At 41.8% G+C, this 22,144-nt stretch overlaps 2 protein-coding genes across 9 annotated transcripts in view; one reads left to right on the top strand and one right to left on the bottom strand.

Moving 5' to 3' along the window:
* Positions 1-37: 37 nt before the first annotated feature.
* adprs (ADP-ribosylserine hydrolase) lies at positions 38-5,808 on the bottom strand. Its single transcript, XM_021585176.3, has 6 exons — positions 4,444-5,808; positions 4,043-4,139; positions 3,735-3,942; positions 3,301-3,494; positions 770-873; positions 38-583 (listed from the first exon to the last, which is right to left on the bottom strand). The coding sequence occupies exons 1-6, from the start codon at positions 4,628-4,630 to the stop codon at positions 228-230; spliced, it is 1,146 nt and encodes a 381-aa protein (XP_021440851.1). The 5' UTR covers positions 4,631-5,808; the 3' UTR covers positions 38-227.
* Positions 5,552-22,144, top strand: part of si:ch211-266o15.1 (zinc finger MYM-type protein 4) — a 30,006-nt gene continuing 13,413 nt past the window's right edge. For 2 of the 8 annotated variants that reach the window (XM_036962671.2, XM_036962670.2), the window contains exons 1-13: positions 5,552-5,862; positions 6,410-6,893; positions 7,040-7,144; positions 7,297-7,346; positions 7,458-7,622; positions 7,753-7,816; positions 15,567-16,104; positions 16,261-16,438; positions 16,585-16,797; positions 17,461-17,608; positions 18,456-18,571; positions 18,832-19,173; positions 19,530-19,680. In XM_036962671.2, the coding sequence (XP_036818566.2) occupies positions 5,827-5,862; positions 6,410-6,893; positions 7,040-7,144; positions 7,297-7,346; positions 7,458-7,622; positions 7,753-7,816; positions 15,567-16,104; positions 16,261-16,438; positions 16,585-16,797; positions 17,461-17,608; positions 18,456-18,571; positions 18,832-19,173; positions 19,530-19,680 (2,590 nt within the window). In that variant the 5' untranslated portion in view covers positions 5,552-5,826. Of the gene's footprint in view, positions 5,863-6,409; positions 6,894-7,039; positions 7,145-7,296; positions 7,376-7,457; positions 7,623-7,752; positions 7,817-15,566; positions 16,105-16,260; positions 16,439-16,584; positions 16,798-17,460; positions 17,609-18,455; positions 18,572-18,831; positions 19,174-19,529; positions 19,681-22,144 lie in introns of all 8 variants that reach the window. The other 6 variants (XM_090221089.1, XM_036962673.2, XM_090221090.1 and 3 more) reach the window with 5 other exon arrangements.

The following is a 22,144-nucleotide window of genomic DNA, read 5'->3' as shown; positions in this document are numbered from 1 at the left end:
CATTCTCAGTAACACACACACAAATACATCATAAAGCTTCTGACATTAAAAACTGTTTATTAAATACTTTTCTCCATCAAAAAGATGACATACAGTAACTCATGTTAAATCCATAATGGGGGTTTTCATGACAGACTAATTTGTTCAACAGATGACAGAAGGAGGACCACAGAATAAGATGATGTATGAAATAGCTATCAATGTATGTTTATCTCTGTCAAAGTCATTTATTGGTTGGGGGGGTCATGTGCTGCTGTGTGTGGCTGACTGTCGGTCCCAGAGTCTCCCTCAGCTGGTGCCTGGTGGTACAGAGTGTGTAGGCGCTCAGCATTTATATCAGCATCCTCTGCCCCTTCACAACACCGCTGCCAGATTTGGGGGATAGCATCGATTCCATAGTGTGCCCCTGCAATGGCCCCCGCCATGCAGGCAATGGTGTCTGTGTCTCCCCCCAAGGCCAGACTGTACGCCATTGTCCTCTCCAGGCCACCATAGCGCTCAGGCAGACCCTCCCGGGGTTCCAGGCAGTGCAGCACACAGAAGATGGCAGTAGGGACAGAATGCAGGGCTGCAATGCCATTGCCTGAGTACAAACACAGAAAGAAGTACATATTTAGAGTGAACTAAAATTGCTAGTTTATCATACTAGCTAGTGATAAGTGAAAAATTACTAAATTATATTCCATGACCAGTAGAGAATAACAAAATCCTAGAAGGATAATGCCACCATTGAATGTAGATTGTATTTACCCCATAAGTCAATACTGACCTAACTCAGATATGACCTCTTCAATGCTGACACTGTTGTTCCTTTCCATCAGGTCCTTGACTCTGTGCAGTCGATCACAGAATGGGAACTCTGACTCGCTGAAGCTGGAGATACAAAACAGAACAAGACGAAAGAAAAGTTGAGAACCAAAAACTCTCCTCCGTGCAACGGTTATTTCTTCAAGCACCCTAGAAAAAGCGTACCCTTATGTTTGAATTCATCATTGGGCGATTCCACGACAGGATAGCCCAGAGTCCACTCAGGAAATTTGACGTGTTTGTTTATTGTTTCAAACAATGTCTAAAAATAAGCCAAATCAAAAAATGGGGTATTAATAATATTTTTAATTGTTGAATAAATTAATGTAAAAAAAAAAGATGTATAATATATATAAATAATTTAGACACTCCATATTTTAGAGCACACAAAAAGCAGTATAAATGATACCAAGATGTAGCATGTACAGTTCACAGATCATAGGGTCTTACAGGAGGCACGTATAGGTCTACCAAGTGCCTAAAATTGCCACTTTCATCATGACATTCTCAAAAATAGTCTGTGATACAAATGTAAAAAGCATGTCAAACATATTTTCTCCCAATTAAGTTTCTATGTGAGATTTGCCAACATTCTGAGATACCAAAATTATTATTTTTCCACGCCTGGCGTGGAAACAGACCATTTATTTGGATTTATTTTTTACCTTAATTTAACTAGGCAAATCAGTTAAGAACAAATTCTTATTTACAATGACGGCCTACCAAAGGCCTCCTGCGGGGACGGGGGCTGGGATTAAAAATATAGGACAAAACACACATCACGACATCATTCTCTAATAACTCTATTACTCTAGTTTACAAGTACAGTACCTGTCAAAGGTTTGGACACACATACTCATTTAAGGGTTATTCTTTATTTGTACTATTTTCTACATTGTAGAATAATAGTGAAGACATCAAAACTATGAAATAACAAATATGGAATCATGTGTAACCAAAAAAAGGGTTAAACAAACCAAAATATATTTTATATTTCAGATTCTTCAAAGTAGCCTCCCTTTGCCTTGATGAAAGCTTTGCACACTCTTGGAATTCTCTCAACCAGCTTCATGAGGTAGTCAATTAACACGTGCCTTCTTAAAAGTTTAATTTGTGGAATTTCTTTCCTTCTTAATGCGTTTGAGCCAATCAGTTGTGTTGTGACAAGGTAGGGTTGGTATACATAAGATAGCCCTATTTGGTAAAAGACAGAGTCCATATTATGGTTGAGAGAATGCCAAGAGTGTGCAAAGCTGTCATCAAGGCAAAGGGTGGCTATTTGAATATATTTTGATTTGTAAAAAAAAAAAAAAAAAAAAGGTTCCTACATGATTCCATGTGTTATTTAATAGTTTTGATGTCTTCACTATTATTCTACAATGTAGAAAATAGTACAAATAAAGAATAACCCTTAAATGAGTAGGTGTTCTAAAAAACTTCCGACCGCTAGTGTATATTCCCGCTACCAGTCACTTTTCAGCCCTGTTTACATTTATATCCTACTACCAGTCATGTTTTATGTATAAACCTACCTCAACCACACATTGCATGAGGCATAAATATCATACCCCCCCCAAAAATGCTAACCTCCCGTTATTGTAATGGTGAGAGGTTAACACGTCTTGGGGGTATGATATTTGTGCGTCTACAACTTTATCACTCATCATTATTCACAATTAATTCAGGACTATCCGTAATCATGGTAGCATCCTTATTAACGTACAAGTGTTTTGAAACATATTGTATTCTTATTTACAATAAGAGACTCATAAATGACACAATGCCTTATTTGACCTAAGATAAACAATTTAAAGGCAATGCTACTAAATACTAATTGAGTGTGTGTAAACTTCTGACCCACTGGGAATGTGACGAAAGAAATAAAAGCTGAAATAAATCACTCTACTATTATTTTGACATTTCACATTCTTAAAATAATGTGGTGATCCTAATTAAAAATCAGCCGTTTCCAGCTACAATAGTCATTTACAACATTAACAATGTCCTGTATTTCTGATCAATTTGATGTTATTTTAAATGGACAAAAAAAATGTGCTTCCTTCAAAAAACAAGGCCATTTCTAAGTGACCTCAAACTTTTGAACGTTAGTGTAAGTGAATTTGTCCCAATACTGTTGGACCCCTAAAAAAAGGGGGGGGGGGGGGACTTCGTACAAAAAGAGCTGTAATTTCTAAAACGTTCTACCCGATAAGGATGAAAATACCCTGAAGCTGACAGTCTGCACTTTAACCTCAGTCATAATATAATTTTAAATCCAAAATGCTGGAGTACAGAGCCAAAACAACAACAAAAAATTGTCACTGTCCCAATACTTTTAGAGCTCACTGTATATTATTATTACTACTACGATCAATGCATTGTTGGGAACGAGCTCTCAAGTTAAGAATTTCACTGTACTGTTTTCACTGGTTGTATCCTTTGCACTTGGTAAATTAACATAAACTCAATTTTACTATCTGTTTAAATACTTACACTCTCGAGTCACTGCGAGCAGCATCTTCTGCTTCCACTGCCTCCATCTCTGAGATGAGTTTGTTGATAAACGTAGGCCTATGTGGCAGTTCCAAACCCCCCTGTAAAGAAAGGTGGACCGCGAGGGCCTGGAGCACTGCTCCATTGTAACCCAGAGAACAGGAGTGGGTCAGCATCGCACCAAGCCTGGAGTACTGGGAGCAGAGAGGGAGAGAAATAGGAGATACAGAGAGAGCAGAGAAAGAGAGAGAGGATTTAAGTATGGCAGTGCCCAGCTAAATGAAGACAGACAAATTGGAATGGTTGTTAGGGTGACAGTAGCCTTATATCCTCCTCAAACAGCAAATCTGTTGAGTTTCTAGCTGGTTTTCTAGGACGGCCAGTAATGGTAGCCATTGTAGCCACTCGCCCCCACCACACATTCTATCACTAACCCTCCTAATGTCAACTTGGTTACTGAAAGCCAGCGCAAAAGGTGCAGCCCTCATCGCACCACCATTCCCAAAGGAGCCGTGGCCACTGAACTGAGCCCGAGCCGGCTGAAAGACATCATTAAGGTGTGGAGATGCAAGCTTCCTCAACACCTGGATCACACCTGCCCCGTACCCCCGCCCTGGAGAATGGCTGTATTCCTTTGCAAACCTGCAGAGAAAAAGCACCCCAACATAATATTTACATTTTATAGATACTTAATACTACTGAAACTGTAATACACAGACAGACCCCTAACTGTCTACTTTACCTGCGTGCCATGTCTTGCTCATCGAACCCTGCCCTGGTCAGCAGAGACTGGACAACACAGCGCGTCATGGCAGTGTCATCACTGTACTGCAGAATACCTGGACACACACAGATGATGATGATGACGATATGATAGTGTGGTGGTGGGTGTCTGATATTAGGCTTAGAGGCACATTCACAGAAGACTGCTATAAATGTGTAGCCATTTCCCATTAAATATAGGTTAATGTTGCATTGAGCAATCCACATATTTTATAGGGATTAGGATTAAGCGAGGAGGGGGGCTGAGGTAGATGCATGGTGATACATGTGAGTATTTGTACTGAAGACAAATGAGTATTTGTACTGTAGACAGTACAAATACTTGTTTTTCAATATTAATAGTGATCGATCTTGTCTCACCATCGCCGCGACTCTCATCCTCCAATCCGTTCAAATGCTGCAATACACGGTCCATGGGCACCTCCTCTGCACCTTCAAATTCTCCACCAACGCAGTCTCCCAGCACCGCAGCAACCAGTGCACCGCGGAACCGAGACAAAGAGGCTGGTCCTCCCGCTCCCCCTGACCGCACCGCCGTCATGGCCATGTTGTAACTTGTGAATGACTTTTGCTTGCTAAATTATCTATACCCCCTCTCTGTACAAGCGATTGATCTCCAGTTCGCTGACGATAGCTAGAACAAATCAACAACAATGTCGAGTCTCCTTTCCTGCTTCCTGTTGACGTTTAGTTGACTATTTGACCTATGAGAAACGTTGAGCGTTGCAGCTGGGAATAAACGATTTAGCTAGAACAATAACTAACCCAAGATCGTTCATCTGTGTCGTTTTCAATGGTATAAAATGAAGCAGAACAAGCAAGGAGGTGGGCACGAACTATCTAGATCCTATTGGTGAGTTCTAGCATTATTTGCATATTTTCGTTAGGGAACGCCTTCTCTGTGAAGTGCGCGTGTGTAATAACTAAATTCACCCTTGTACTCTTTGTGAACAACGTCACGTCTACAAAGCTTAATGCACTCTATTCGTAACACATTTTAGTTGTGTGAACAGAAAATTGTATTGAGATCGGGGTTTTCTTCGATTAGAAAACTAGCAGAATGTCGGCCCAGTTCCATCTCGCTATATTACTGCCAGCCACTTGGCTTCCTCTCTTCACCATATTTGGGGAGTGGACATTCCAACCGGATGCTTCAGGTATGTATATCCGGTGTGAAAATCTGTCTTCTTGTTTTATCTGTAATATTACCCATCAATCTAGACTTAATTTCGATTTGCAACGTCAATGCTAAACTACCTAGTAGGGTACTGGACTAATCCAAATATGCGGGATTTTAGCTTGGAAAACTAAATAAGGTGTCCAGTTTGGCTATCTAGCCATAGAATGGAGTACGAATTCAGATAATATGTACCATGTTTATCTACTGATTGGTTATATTTTCATGAATTGCGTTATTGAATCAAATTACCAGACCATAAACAGAGTATGCGCAAAGCTATGGCGCTTTACGGTACAGCCATACCAGCAGAAAGGGAGAGTTCGATGTGCATGCAACTTCCCATTGAAAAGCTAGCTAGCAGTTAATAACACATATTAGAATGCCCCCTCCATGAAAATGATTTCAGACACATCCTGCAAATAATAATCTACCTCGTGCACAGTGTGAAGTCGCTTTTGCACTGTCTCTAACAATAACATTGTGAAACAGTGCATCCTAGCTAGCTAGCGTTAGCGGCAAAGCCAAAGGAAACTCCCCCGAGAAGAACAGCGCGCAACAAAAACATGGCGGAGTCAGAGGAGGCTAAACAAAAATCTCAGGTGAAAATATGTAAACAAATAATTAAGACATTATCTTATTAACTAGTTAGCCATATGTTTCTGTTCAGCCGTGTTACAGCCAGCATCATATATGTCCCTCTTCAACTGCATTAGTAGCTAGCTAAACGTTACAGTCGAGCTAACGTTAGCTAGCTAACTGTTTAGCTAGCTAACGTAGCAGTGCTCGAAGAACAATCAACCCTCGTATCAAAGATGGGCCCACAGTTCTGTCAAAAGTACGTTATGAGATTGTATTACTGTGTAAGTGTACAACGGTCTATGTCAAGAGGTCCGAAACTTTATGACAGACAGTCCATAACCGCAGATCAGGGTCGCTGTTGCAAGCAAGGGCCACTACGGCTGTGTACCTACTACAGTAACTGTTCAGAGGTATGGTCCCTCATGGCACAGGCAGTAGTGTGCTTGTTCTGTATGCAATATGGTTTCTGGTTCAAACCCCAGTCAGAACATTCCCCCTCAATATGCTGCACTATTAATACTATAGGAACAAAGTCGTAACTTAAACTGGTTGTCTCCCTCCCCACAGCATGAACTCCGGCTGTCCAAGGCTTTTGATGAGGCGGTGAAGCTCTCAGCCCCCATGGCTGGTGAGTCCCAGAGGCAGCACACTCCCCTCTCAACCAGATCTCTCTGGAGCAGCATCACAACCGGACCAGTCTTTGATGCACCAGAACCAGTCGGACGGCCTGACGTCAACCATGATTTTAGCAGTGATGATGAGGGGCATGTATTCCCTCACATCTCTCACCCTACCAGTGCCACCTTCTCCCTGGCTGGTCTGGGGGTGGTCGAGCAAGAAGACGAGCTGGATGGGGTTCCTGTGTTTGGGGTAGATGAGGAGGAGGAGGAGGAGTGGAACATAGCCCTGCCCAAGATGGCATTGGGTGATGTGGAGTCTGACAGAGAGTCAGCCGGACGACCTGACACACAACATGCAGAGACTCAGGATGATGATCAAAATGCGACTGACAGATTTCTTGATGAAGTTTCACTTTCCAAAGTTAGAACAAGTGAGAATGAAAATATGATGTCTAACCTGAGTTGTCCTGTGATGTACCTCCTCAAGCATTTCTTACTTCTCAACATAACTTTTACATTTCTTACTACTTAGGCCTACTTCTTGTGCAATGATTAACAACAGTCATTCTTTTGACAGCTTCTGAGGAGGCTAGTCAAACTGCTGAGTACAGACTAACCATACAAGGAGAAAGTCATCTTTCAACTAACCACTCTCTGTCCTCTTTACCAGAGAACAGCTTGGGTAAGACTGCAAGCAACCTTGTCCTGCTAGTTATAACTCATTTTAATAAAAAACATTAATTTGATCGTTTTTCCGCTTCATGCACATGCTATGCACACTATTAGAGCTGTGATGATGATTCCATTAAATTGCCTTTTCTCCATTTCTGTCAGATGAAGGAAGTCTGAATCGGTCTACGGCTGGGGGATCCAGCCGTCAAGAGGTCTGTTACTGTATGACTTAAGTATACAGGTAGTGTAAGTGCTTTTATGAACATTACATTTTTTTTGTCTCCTTCATTTATCCATTTCGTCCCTTTTTACCTGACCTCCAGAGGTCAGAGAATGTGTTCCAGAACCCAGCGATGGGGGACAGAGAAGAGCCCCCCATCTCTCCCCTCATGAACATCAAGGATGAGCCCATAGATGAAGGATATGACTGTGCCCTTCTACCCTCAACACGGAATATCAAGGAGGAACTGGACAACACAACTCCTGAGGTCAGCCAATGCTCCCATGCCCTGTCTTCAATCAATCTTCCCCCAGCTTTCACACACTTGATTTGATGGTTCTGTGATACTGTGTTTTTATTATTATTATACAGACTCTGCTCTGTGTTGTATGTTACAGGAGGAGCTGAGAATCAGTTCTGTCTTTTCCGTTGGAGGAGGAAACTCCTATGGCTCTTCCACTGGTGAGAGAATCAGCATATTACAGTGCCTTTAGAAAGCATTCATACCCCTTGACTTATTCCACATTTTGTTGTGTTACAGCCTGAATTCAAAATTGATTAAATAGATTTTTTTTCTCACTTATCTACACACAATACCCCATAATGACAAATTAAAAACTATATATTTTTGTAGAATTTTTGCTATTACTCTCTAAATTGAGCTCATGTGCATCCAATTTCCTTCGACCATCCTTGAGATGTCACTACGACTTGAAGTCCACCTGTGGCCAATTCAATTGTTTGGACATGATTTAGAAAGAAACACACCTGTCCATATAAGGTCCCACAGTTGACAGTGCATGTCAGAGCAGAAACTATACCATGAAGTCCAAGGAACTGTCTGTTGATCTCAGAGAGAGAATTGTGGTGAGGTATATATCTGGGGAAGGGGTTAAAACAATTTTGAGTGTTGAAAGTTTCCAAGAGCACAGTGGTCTCCATAATTTGGAAATTGAAATAATGTGGAACCCCCCAGACTCTGCTAAGAGCTGGCTGTCTGACCAAACTGGGCAAGAAAGACCTTGGTGAGGGAGGTGACCAATAATTAAATGAACACTCTGACAGAGCTACAAAATTCCTTGGCTGAGATGGGAGAACCTGCTGGGGGGTAACTGCTGGGATACCACTAACAGTAACCATAGAAGAAGTTATGACTTCCTTGAACAAGGTCTACTTGCGTTTGATTTTGTGTAATAAGACGGTACAAACAGAAGACGTTTTCTTTATTTTTGAGGTCTAGCATGACTGTGCTGTGACTGTGGTCAGCATTGCAGGTGCTTCATGTAGTTAGCAGTAGTGAAATTGATTTTGATTGTGATAATGATGGGATCAACCTTTTACAGCTGTTGTAAGTAGGAAAAGAGAAACAGAAGGGATCGTGATGGAGGTCTGAATACTGCTGGGGAATTGAGTGGTGTTGAAATTAGGCTCTAGAACAGGACACTATACTGTAGAAGAGCGCTACAAAATGTTTTTCCCTGAACCATCAAACTAAAACATTCAGAGAATGATAGGGGTGTTTAAGGACGCCAAAGTTGTGGTATTTGGCAAATTATTGATTTATGCAAATGGTAAAATGATACAGGAGAAAATTCTGACCCTTAATGAGGATCGGGTGAAATGCTATATCCCGGTGCTAAGGCCAAATGGGGGTAACTGCTGGGATACCACTAACAGTAACCATAGAATAAGTTATGACTTCCTTGAAAGGTGGGAAATTAACTGAAGCAAAAAGGATGTTGAGCGAAAAGTGGCAGTCGAGTGTATCCTACAACGGTACTGTTAAACTTTGAAAACTTTGAAGGGATATTGCCAATCAGAGTACAAATCCAGTTTAAAAAGTCAAATAAAATGTTATTTGTCACATGCGCCGAATACAACAGGTATAGAGACCTTACAGTGAAATGCTTACTTACAAGCCCTTAATGCAGTTTTAAGAAAAAAGTGTTAAAGTATTTACTCAAATAAACTGAAGTAAAAATAACAATTAAGTAGCAATAAAATAACAGTAGCGAGGCTATATACAGGGGGTACTGGTACAGAGTCAATGTGCGGTGGCACCGGTTAGTCAAAGTAATATGTACATGTAGGTAGAGGTAAAGTGACTATGCATGGATAATAAACTGAGAGTAGTGTAAAAATGGGGGCTGGGTAGCCATTTGATTAGCTGTTCAGGAGTCTTATGGCTTGGGGGTAGGAGCTGCTACCGCTTGCCGTGCGGTAGCAGAGATAACAGTCTATGACAAGGATGGCTGGAGGCTTCCGCAGTTTTTTGGGCCTTCCTCTGACACTGCCTGGTATAGAGGTTCTGGAGGGCAGGAAGCTTGGCCCAAGTGATGCACTGAGCCCTTTCTGGTTAAATAAAGGTTCAATGTATATTTTTTTAATTAAATCCGTTTGGCCCTGCGGCCTTGTGAATGTTGACCTGTTTAAAGGTCTTACTCACATCGGCTACAGAGAGCGTGATCACACAGTCGTCCGGAACAGCTGATGCTCTCATGCATGCTTCAGTTTTGCTTGCCTCAATGCAAGCATATATGTTATTTATGTCTGGTAGGTTTGTGTCACTGGGCTGCTCGTGGCTGTGCTTCCCTTTGTAGTCCGTAATAGTTGGCAAGCCTTGCCACGACGAGCGTCGGAGCCGGTGCTAGGAATGCTATGTTACCGTGTCAGAGAATATGTACCACCTCCACTTCAGTGCTTTTATGCCAAAGGACAGAGCATATTGCTAATGTGTACAAAGGTTATATTAGATGTGCAAGGTGTGGTGGGGATGAAGTGTACGGAAATGTAGATCTGATACAAAATTAAATGATGCAACTGTGAGCGCGTAGTGCAGCATACTGGTGATGTGAAGTACAATACAAGCCATGGAAGCGCAGAGGTACCAAGTAACGAATAATGTATCTCTTGTGGAGGCTGTTTGGAAAATGAACAAGCCTTTTGATCTAAATGCTCTGGTTCCAGTACATTAGCAGTCAGTGGTGGCTGCTTCTAGGATGCCCATAGCACCGAGGGCGTCCATGGCACCTCGAACTAGTGTCAATGTGACACGCGAGCATAAATACATGGTTGTAAATCGTATAGACTTCATAGCTTTCTTGTGTAAAGCAATCAACATCGGCTATATGAAAAAGAGCAGGACTGCACAAATAATGAAAGTAGTGAAGGCATTCCAAGAAATACTGAACATTACTGAAGTTTCAGTACCCTTGATACATCAGATGATCAGGAACAGAATAAATTGTTGTATTATGTGTTTTATCATCTTCCTTCAATGGAATGCTAGAAGCTTTATTGCTAATTGATTTAGATATTAAACCTGATGTGGTCTAAGCCACGTCTCTTGAAGACATATCACATCTTTATTTTATTATTCCTGGTTATTGTTCAATCAGATCTTGATAGAACAACTAGTCTTGCATATTGTAATATACAGTATCTGTTCCACCTGAATATGAATGCGTGATGGTGGAAGTCTACAGTACAGGTATTAAGCTTTTCAATTTCTACAGTCCTTGTTGACAACTATCAGTAGCGATGCTTGATGAATTATCAGGATGCTTGGGTTCTAGAGAGATATGATGTGGTGACTTTAATACACATTAGTTTGTGGAAGCACACATACAGATGTTAATTGTGTGATTGTCGAAGATATGAGGATAGTAAGAGCATTAGTTTGTCTTAACGATGGACGTGGTACAAGAATAGATGTTGTCAGAGGGGTTACATCCTGCCTGGACCTCACACTGGATTCTAACTCTATTGCAGCAATGTGTGAGTGTAATGGATGATTCTACTGTTGGGAGTGGCCATTTCCCAGTTTGATGTACCATCAATTGTGATGTCACTATTCCAGATAAGGCACCATTCAGAATATGGGGCTTTCCTAAAGCGGACTGGGAAACATTTGGAGAACATTGTTTAAACTCTGTTGCAGAGTTGTCTCTAGAGAGACCTGTTGATGCTGCCTAGAGGCAATCTCTTATTTTGAATGCAGCGAACTTACATATACCAGTGAGTGAAGTGGGTAAGGAAAGAAGGGTGGTTCCTTTGTGGACTGAAGATTGCTCTGCGGCTATTTGAGGAACGAAATAGGGCCTACAGAGTATTACGTAAGATTTTGACTCCTGAAAATCTGGTTAATTTCCAAAGAAGAGAGCTTTGGTGTATAGGGTCGTTAAGTCTTCCAAGAGAAATGCATGGAGACGGGTGAGTTCTACAATAGGCAGGGGTACGGAGCTGGAAGATGTTTGGTCCATGTTGAAGAAGATGACTGGAAGAAGCAAAAGTACTCGAATTCCAGTTTTGGTTGATGGTGATAATCTCTGTATCAGATTAAGAAAAGGCTAACCTGTTGGGGAAGACATTTGCTAATGGACAGTCGTGGCCAAAAGTTTTGAGAATGACACAAATATTAATTTTCACTAGGTCTGCTGCCTCAGGTTGTATGATGGTAATTTGCATATACTCCAGAATGTTATGAAGAGTGATCAGATGAATTGCAATTAATTGCAAAGTCCATCTTTGCCATGCAAATGAACTGAATCCCCCAAAAAGATTTCCACTGTATTTCAGCCCTGCCACAAAAGGACCAGCTGACATCATGTCAGTGATTCTTTCGTTGACACGGATGTGAGTGTTGACGAGGACAAGGCTGGAGATCACTCTGTCATGCTGATTGAGTTTGAATAACAGACTGAAAGCTTCAAAGGGAGGGTGGTGCTTGAAATTATTGTTTGTCCTCTGTCAACCATGGTTACCTGCAAGGAAACACGTGCCATCATCATTGCTTTGCATAAAAAGGGCTTCACGGGCAAGGATATTACTGCCAGTAAGATTGCACCTAAATCAACCATTTATCGGATCATCAAGAACTTCAAGGAGAGCGGTTCAATTGTTGTGAAGAAGGCTTCAGGGCACCCAAGAAAGTCCAGCAAGCGCCAGGACCGTCTCCTAAAGTTGATTCAGCTGCGGGATCAGGGCACCACCAGTACAGAGCTTGCTCAGGAATGGCAGCAGGCAGGTGTGAGTGCATCTGCACGCACAGTGAGGCAAAGACTTTTGGAGGATGGCCTGGTGTCAAGACAAGGTGAGCGCTACCATCAGTCCTGTGTCATGCCAACAGTAAAGTATCCTGAGACCATTCATGTGTGGGGTTGCTTCTCAGCCAAGGAAGTGGGCTCACTTACAATTTTGCCTAAGAACACAGCCATGAATAAAGAATAGTACCAACTCATCCTCCCGGAGCAACTTCTCCCAACTATCCAGGAACATTTTGGTGACGAACAATGCCTGTTCCAGCATGATGGAGCACCTAACTAAGTGGCTCGGGGAACAAAACATTGATATTTTGGGACCATGGCCAGGAAACTCCCCAGACCTTAATCCCATTGAGAACTTGTGGTCAATCCTCAAGAGGCGGGTGGACAAACAAAAACCCACAAATGCTGACAAACTCAAAACATTGATGATGCAAGAATGGGCTGCCATCAGGAGGTGGCCCAGAAGTTAATTGACAGCATGCCAGGGCGGATTGCAGAGGTCTTGAAAAAGAAGGGTCAACACTGCAAATATTGACTCTTTGCATCAACTTCATGTAATTGTCAATAAAAGCCTTTGATGCTTATGAAATGTTTGTAATTATACTTCAGTATTCCATAGTAACATCTGTCAAAAATATCTAAACACACTGAAGCAGCACACTTTGTGGAAATTCATATTTGTGTCATTCTCAACATTTTTGGCCACGACTACATAGTGGAGTTACTTTGAACACAGTCGTGAGATTTTAACGCTCATATTAATGTCTATAAGAAGAGGGATGTTGTTGACTCTTTGGATGCTGATTACATTGCATGGGATGCGATTAGCCCTAATAGGCTGTGGATGGACCGCCCCGGTCATAATAAATTGTGTTATGCAGTATTTAAGCATCTGATGAGGTCATAAAGATTCTCCTGGGATTATTTAATAAGATCTGGAGTGAAGGGGTTATACCTCCTGGATGGAAACGCGCCGTTTACCTTATTAGAGACCAATAGCACTGACCTTTAACCTATGTAAACTGATGAAAAAGATTTTAACGGACTGTCTTATTTCTTTGAACACAAATGTCAAAGTGGATTCCATAAAGGTAGATCTACCTTGGAGGCATTAGTAAAGGTGATCAATGAAGTGGGAACAAACTCTGGTCATCAAAGAAGTAATGGCTACTGTCTTTTTGACATTGAAAAGGCATACAACACTATGTGGAGAAAAGGCCTACTGATTAACATGGAAAGACAGGGTATTGGTGGGGGGGGTTATATAAATGGGTTCTGGTCTTCTTATTTATCCGTTCTTTTCAAGTTAAAATAGGATCCAATTTATCTGATTATGGAGTTGATAATTGTATTCCTCAAGGCATTTCTGTCAGTCCTATTCTGTTCAACATTATGATTAACAATGTGTTTACGAATGTGGTTGCAGCATTGGGGCTTCCCTATATGCTGACAATGGAGCTATGTCGAAGAGGGGAAGGTATGTCTCGTGATCAAATTGATTCAACAAGCTATACTAAACAAAAATATAAACTTAACATGTTGGTCCCATGTTTCATGAGCTAAAATAAAAGATCCCCGTAATTTTCCATTAGCATAAAATGCTTATTTCTCAAATTGAGTGCACATTTTTTTATATCCGCGTTGGTGAGCATTTATCCTTTGTCAAGATAATCCATCCACCTTACAGGTGTGGCATATCAAGAATCTGATTAAACAGCATCATTACACAGGTGCACCTTATGCTGGGGGCAATAAAAGGCCACTAACACGTGCAGTTTTGTCACACAACGCCACTGATGTCTCAAGTTTTGAGGGAGCATGCAGTTGGCATGCTGACTGCAGGAATGCCCTCCAGAGCTGTTGCCAGGTAATTTAATGTTAATTTATTTACCATAAGCCACCTCCAATGTCGTTTTAGAGAATTTGGCAGTATATTCCAACTGGTCTCACAACTGCAGACCACGTGCAACCACGCCAGTCCAGGATCTCCACATCTGGCTTTTTTGGGATCGTCCAGCCACCGTGACCGCTGATGAAACTGGGTTTGCACAACCAAATCATTTCTGCACAAACTGTCACAAACCATCTCAGGAAAGTGTGATCTTCACGGATGACAAGATCCTGAGGCCTATAGTCGTGCCATTCATCTGCCGCCATCACCTCATGTTTCAGCAAGATAATGCACAGCCCCATGTCGCACGATCTGTACACAATGCCTGGAAACTGAAAATGTCCCAGTTCTTCCATGGCCTGCATACTCACCACACATCACCCATTGACCATGTTCGGGATGCTCTTGATCGATGTGTGCGACAGCATGTTCCAGTTTTTTAAGGTATCTGTGACAAACCAATGTATAGCTGTATTCCCAGTCATGTGAAATCCACAGTTTAGGACCTAATGAATTTATTTCAATTGACTGATTTCCTTATATAAGCTATAACTCAGTAACATTTTTGAAATTGTTGCATGTTTTATATTTTTGTTCAGTTGGCTGTTTAAAGATGGTTGATTGACTGGGGATTCAAATGATCAGTGCCAAAGTCTTTGCTGTATGTTCTTCTCAAAGAAGAAAGTTGCTGATAATTAACTGTTTTTGTATGGACATCCTATTGGTAGGGTTTCTACGTTCAAATATTTGGGTCTATTGTTTAATGAGAGAGAGACATGGAAAGATCATAAATGTTGAAACAAAGTGTTGGAAGGCGGTGAATCTTATGCTCTCTGGTTATGGTAGAAGCTTTTATAGTTTTTTTTTACCAATATTTACAGATGGTTTCAATAAGCAGGCATTTACATTCCTCAATTTGATGTGGAGATACAGTACTTGTGTCATGTTGTTTAATCTCTTACATACAGTACCAGTCAAATGTTTGGACACACCTACTCATTCAAGGGTTTTTCATTATTTTTTCTATTTTCTACATTGTAGAATGTAGAAAATAGTGCCAAGTGTGCAAAGCTGTCATCAAGGCAAAGGGTGGCTACATTGAAGAATCTGAAATATAAAATACATTTTGATTTGTTTAACACTTACACTTTTAATGTAGAAAATAGTAAAATAAAGAAAAACCCTGGAATGAGTAGGTGTGTCCAAACTTTTGACTGGTACTGTATATATTCACAATAAAATAAATAGGTGCTTGATTCTGCCCTGTCTCCTTCAGGCTCTATGGCAGCCTCCCAGAACACCACCTCCATATTTGGACCAGGAAGAAGTGTCGTTCCGCAGGGGCCAACAATGACCCACAGGAGCCTGGCTCCAGTGCCCCAGCCACCCCAGCCCCAACCCCAGGCCCCCAGCAGCTCCAACCCAGCCAACGCAGTGCGTGTGTCCTGCTCAGGCTTCTCTAAGATCCTGCTGCACGGTCAGACTGCCTTCCCTCCTTCAGGCTCTATGGCAGCCTCCCAGAACACCACCTCCATATTTGGACCAGGAAGAAGTGTCGTTCCACAGGGGCCAACAATGACCCTCAGGAGCCTGGCTCCAGTGCCCCAGCCACCCCAGCCCCAACCCCAGGCCCCCAGCAGCTCCAACCCAGCCAACGCAGTGCGTGTGTCCTGCTCAGGCTGCTCTAAGATCCTGCTGCGCGGTCAGACTGCCTTCCAACGGAAAGGATCCACCCAGCTCTTCTGCTCCACCGTCTGTCTCACTGGGTTCACCCTGCCTGCCATCAAACTGAGAACCTGTTACCAGTGCCTCAAGTGAGTCACTCAGCCACTGTCATCCAAGTCCCAGCTGAACTGTGGTGGTGCTCCAAATAACATTACATTTTTTTGTCTTCCCCATTACTGTAAAATTCTCTTAACTTTATTGCTGTTTCTAACTATTTATTTCTTCTGTATAACTCATATCTTCAGGGAGATCGAGGACCCCAAAGATGTGATCAGTGTCATTACAGACAATAACCTGAACGATTTCTGTAGCCAGTTCTGCCTCTCCGTGTTCAACCGCAGGAGGAAACCAGGGCCTCTCTCCAAGCCTTCTGTCCAAGAGCCTGCCACCCTGAGGTGCAGTATGTGCAAGAAAAGCGACACGGTAAGGGACATGACAGACAACCACTGGTTCGACTAGTTCACTTCTAGTTCTAACTCAATCGCAGGTGAGGTTACATGAGGAAATGTTTTATTTGACTTGATCATTTTGCCTGATTTGATCATTCTCCATCCACCTCTCTCTCTCAGATTCAGCACGAGGTGACTCACCAGGGCTCCTTGCACAAACTGTGCAGTGATGAGTGCTTCATGCACTTCCGCTCCTCCCACAACCTGGTCATAAACGTCTGTGAGAGCTGTGGCGAATACTGCGCCAGTGCTGACAGGAACTGCCGGAGACTTCGAGTAGAGGGCGTCACCATAAAGTTCTGTAGTCCTACCTGCATTAGTACTTATAAGCAGGTAAGCACGTACAGTCAAGTAGTACACACAGACGGTCCTCCATAGAAACCGTACTCCACTTTTGAAAACTGTCTAGCCTTGGTCATATAGTCTTCTATCACAGTGGTTCCTAAACTGTGGGGCACCGGGGTCTGCTGAGTTCCCAAAAAAAGGAACTCAGTTCGGCTTTAAACTTACTGTTGAAAGTTGTAATAGTGGAACACACATTAGGTACTGCATTATCAGTTCCTCTTGTCATGTTAGTTATTGAATACCTTAGAATGCTGTTTACAACTAGCCCATGTCAGCTAATGTTTTTTTATTTAGTCTTTTTTAGCCCATATATATTATTGTAATTTTTTTTGTCACTCAAATAGCACATGAATACACATTAGACGTGGCAAAATGTTTACAATTGCAAGAAATTATTTAAAACGGCTAAATTTGCTTTGCAACCCATGACAAAATGTGTAGAATTGCAGGAGTGAAAAAGTTTGGGAACCGCTGTTCTATCAGGTAGTCGGAGGATGGGCCTCCCCTCTGAGGCTCTTTCCTCTCAATGTTTCTCTGTGAATAAATTATTGCTATTATGCGCATTTATCTCACTGAGTCCCTGTCTCATCTTGGCCATCATCAAATCTCTCCTAGTTTTATCCACTCTTTCCAATTGTTTCTGTATGACAGACAACCACCAAGGTGATGCCGTGCGGACGCTGCCGTGACCTGAGGCTCATGTCTGACATGTTGGAGAGCACCGACTCGGAGGGCAAGGTGGAACTCTTCTGCAACTCCATCTGTGTCAATAAAAGCTGGCCTCAGAACGAACTGTCAGGTAGCATTGACTTTACCATGGTATAAGCAGAAGTCTGCAAATGTATTTTATTTATCGATATTTTAGGCCTTATGTTGTCTGAAAGGTCTGAAATCTGTTTCTGACGGCTAGAATTTTTTCTGGGATGCGTCGGCATTTCCATTTAGTCCAATAATTATTAGTCAGAGAGTGGAAAAACCCTGCAATGGCTTCTGGACTTGGCTCGGTCAGCAGATTTCCCCCGCAAGCCAGGAAACAATTTAGCTTTTCAACCAATATTTCACCATGAAATTGGTATTGAAATGTATTTGCAGTGGTATTAACAAGTAATTTCTCTACCATAAGCCGCCTCCAACCTTGTTTTAGAGAATTACGTGCAACCTGCCTCACAAGCGCAGACCACGTGTAACCACTCCAGCCCAGGACCTTCTTCACCTGTGGGATCTGGTGCGGAGGAGTATTTCTGTCTGTAATAAAGCCCTTTTGTGGGGAAAAACTCATTCTGATTGGCTGTGCCTGGTTCCCCGATGGGTCGGCCTGGCTCCCATGGCTGCGTCCCTGCCCAGTCATGTGAAATTCATAGATTAGGGCCTAATGAATTTATTTCAATTGACTGATTTCCTTATATAAACTGTAACTCCGCAAAATCGTTTAAATTGTTGCATGTTGCTTTAGATTTTTGTTCAGTATACATGATTGTACTGAGAATTTTATTATTATGGAGTCCGATTTTTTTAAAGATATCTACAATTTATTACTGGACTGTTTTAAAGATGGCTTACGGTAGGCTTGATCATCTGTGACCTTGCTGACTAGTATGTAAAAAGTTTCCATTCTATAATAACCGTCCTCCTGTTGTCACACACAGGAACGGCATTCCCATGTACCTACTGCAAAGTGAAGGCTGTCTCTCAGTACCACCTGGCCATGGTGGACGGCACCATCCGCAACTTCTGCTCCTACACCTGTGTCAAGACCTTCCGGGTGCTGCTCATTGATTTATTGGTTAAATGGATTGATACATATGATCTGTGCTTTCTGTGTGTGTATATTAAAGACTGTTCGGTCTCTGTTAGGTGGGATTTAATGTATTTTCTAGCATTCATTTAGGTAGATTTTACATAATTATACATTATGCAGAACCATACATAAAAATAAGATGCCAATCAGCCTTTAGAATACGGATTTTACAGAATACATAATATGGCTCTTTTAATGTGCTCTCCTACGATGTAATCTGATAGGAGGCCGAAGGCAGCCAGCCTCCCCCCCAGCAGGGCCAGATGAACGGCTCCTCGTCCACTGGTCCTCCCCCTCCAGCACCACCCCAGGGCTATTTCCGTCCTTATCCCCCGTCCTGGGTCCCCACTACTGGCCACCCATACGCTCCAGCCCAGACCTCTGCTCCACCTCTACCCTATGGAGCCGCCCCAGACATGGCTAGGGCATATGGAGCAGGGCAGCATCAACCAGGGCTGCCCATGATCCCCCCCTCCTCTACCTCCACCCCCAAGGGGCATGTGAAACTCTCCTGCCATCAGTGCCCTCAGCAGTTCCGCTGGAAACCTGAGCTCTACGAGTACAATGTAGGCACCCCCCTCTTGTTCCTGAACCTAGTTGTTCATTTCTGATGTGTCATGGCGATTGTAAAATGTGTGTTTTTTTTAATTAATTTTTAGTGTAACCTTTATTTAACTTTAGTTTTGGGATGGGGATTGTTTTTTTATGCTCTTGTGATGGGGGTTGTAGTTTTGTCTAACACTCTTGTGATGGTGGTTGTAGTTGTATCTGTCTAATGCTCTTGTGATGGGGGTTGTAGTTTTGTCTAACACTTGTGATGGTGGTTGTAGTTGTATCTGTCTAATGCTCTTGTGATGGGGGTTGTAGTTGTATCTGTCTAATGCTCTGTGTCCTCCTGGGCTCTTGTGTTGTGTTCCTTCAGGGTCGCACCATGCAGTTCTGTTCCAAACCTTGCTGTGTTGAGTTTAAGAAACAGCGTAATGTCATAGTGAGGTGTGAATACTGCAAACTGGAGAAGTTGGTCAAAGAAGTCATAAAATATGACTTCATCGATCGGCCCTTCTGCAGCGAGAGTGAGTACCGAATCCCCTTTCCCTCTTTCACCCTGTCCTTTCCCTCTTTCACCTTGTCCTTTCCCTCGTTCAGCTAGTTCTTTCCCTCGTTCAGCTAGTCCTTTCCCTCGTTCAGTTAGTCCTTTCCCTCGTTCAGCTAGTCCTTTCCCTCGTTCAGCTAGTCCTTTTCTCTCTTCAGGGTTTAAAGTTCTCCGTCTCTGTGACATTTCCGTCATATTGATTCTGGAGCAGATGTTGCTTTTTTTTAATTGGGGAGGGGGGGAATAATGGTTTGGACATGACATAGCCAGGCAATAATACAGATGATAAAAGTATTCTCAAAATATACATACATACATACGTACGTACGTACGTGCAGTGCATTTGGAAAGTGTTCAGACCCCTTGACTTTTTCCACATTTTATCACATGACGGTCTTATTCTAAAATGTATTTATTTTGAATGCATTTGCAAAAATGTCTAAAAACTAGTTTTTTCTTTGTCATTATGGGGTATTTTGTGTAGAATGATGGGGGGGGGGGGATATTTTAAATTTTTTAGAATAAGGCTGTAACGTAACAAACTGGAAAAAGTCAAGGGGTCTGAATACTTTCCGAATGCATTGTATATTAAGCTGTGTGCACTGAACTGACATGCATGATTGTTGCTAACACTCCGATGTTCAGATGACGGGAATTAAATAATCGATAATGCACAACACCGCGGTAGAGCGGTGTGTAGCCTACTGTAGCTGCTCACAAAGTACTTCAAAGCCTCTACTTTATCACTCAGGTTAGGATGCAACTTTCCAGTGCTTCTATTTTTGCAATGTAATAATGTAGGGGAGGGAAACGTATTCTGACAAGCAGTCCGTGCACAACCATTCTTAATGCAATCACAGGAAAACACTTTTGAAAGTAGTTTTGGCAAATTTATTTTTAAAGCAGTGTTGGCCTTTGTTAAAAGAGTTGGGTCCCAGTTTTCCATTGCTAACTTTATTTATTTACACCTTCAATTGCGCGAGTGGCATCGTTTTACGAATGCAGTTTTACCACCGGAGTTTCAAGCATGGTTTAGGAGCAGCTGCGCAACGATAATGATTGGTCGTTCGCAACAACCATCTTTTTAAATTGTTATTTTTGGAACCTTCTGGAACCGAATCGTGAAAGCCGACGATTTGTCTCCCTGGTTTTCATACTGTTAGCTACTATAGCTTTTTGAGCTGCAGACATCAATTATCTGCAGATAAATGATAAAAAATATTTTCTGAAGATGGTAGTTCCTCATAACATGAGCAATATAGTTAGGAGAGAGGCTCATTCTGGTCCAGATAAAATGTTGTAAACTTTTTTTGTTGCAGGCCATATTATAATTTGGTCAGATAAAAATGTATTTTATCTCACATTTCACGATCTGACAATGGTAGACGATGTTTTAGGCTTTATATTTGAGATTTACAGTTTTTCACGGGCAGAGAAGAAGAGGAAGAGTCCCAACTCTGTTGAAAATATCTCTCTCCAGCAGGTGGCGACGTTTCGTCACCAAGCAAGGAGTTTTTTAATGGAGTGTCAAATTTGGTCAACAACAAAAAATGTATGGTTTATATGCTACGTGAGTTTTATTTGATCAAATGCAAGTTTCGTAATGCGTAAATTGTTACGAGTGTACTAATATACGTAGGACATGTGACATCCCGGCAACTTTGAGAAAAACACTTTTGCTATGCATATTCATGGTGTGAGGCTAGTAGCGTAGCATATTTTGTCATTTTTTTTTATTAACAACAAATCAATACATAAAGCACATGAGGGGGAACACAAGCATACATAGATTACAAACAATGGACAATCGAGCTACATTACAATTACACAGGGACCTTAAGGGACATACATATACTTACAATTCTAACAGCTTTTTTGTTAGTAGAGCATTTAACCGTCTTAAAATACAGTTCAACTTCTTTTTCTAGGGTACGAAAATGTGGTTTTCTGTTTGCAAAAGTAGCGTAGCATCTCTCTCCATGGAATACAGGCGATTGACGTCAACAATCCACATTGAATATTCAAAAATGATTACAACAATGAGATGTATCCACCAATACAATGACTCCCATTGTTAAGGGACAGAGATTCAGTACATGTATCTATCTTGGCAGTAATAATCTTTGTTTTAGTTCAATTTCCAATTATTATTGAATGAAGAGCCGTTTGTGAGCCAAATAATCAGTTATTTTAGGTGAATGTAGCCAAATGATCCGGCAGACTCGGAATGACCATCACTACACAACAGCTCAAAGGGAACAATGCTATCTTAAAAGGGCAATGACATACTTTGTAACACATTTGAGTGAATAATAATTAGTAAATATTTATAGATATTTATTATAAAAGAAGAACTAAAAACAATCAATATGTTGTGTCCAATTAGGCTAAATGCAGATCGGCTGAAGCATGGGGTTTGTCTATGTACATTTTATAGCCACTAT

This window comes from Oncorhynchus mykiss, chromosome 25 (genome assembly GCF_057628025.1).
Source record: "Oncorhynchus mykiss isolate SJ-2025 chromosome 25, ASM5762802v1, whole genome shotgun sequence".
Classification (NCBI taxonomy): Eukaryota; Metazoa; Chordata; class Actinopteri; order Salmoniformes; family Salmonidae; genus Oncorhynchus; species Oncorhynchus mykiss.
The sequence above is the reverse complement of the archived record's forward strand: the minus strand, read 5'-3'. Positions and strand labels throughout refer to the sequence as shown.

What these genes read in the sequence shown, in the direction of transcription:
- adprs (XM_021585176.3), bottom strand. Translation starts at nt 4,630, where the DNA reads ATGGCCATGACGGCGGTGCGGTCAGGGGGAGCGGGAGGACCAGCCTCT. An exon ending in GGATGAGAGTCGCGGCGATG is followed by an intron (nt 4,140 to 4,443) that starts GTGAGACAAGAT and finishes GTGTGTGTCCAG; the next exon opens with GTATTCTGCAGTACAGTGAT. An exon ending in ACCAAGTTGACATTAGGAGG is followed by an intron (nt 3,495 to 3,734) that starts GTTAGTGATAGA and finishes CTCTGCTCCCAG; the next exon opens with TACTCCAGGCTTGGTGCGAT.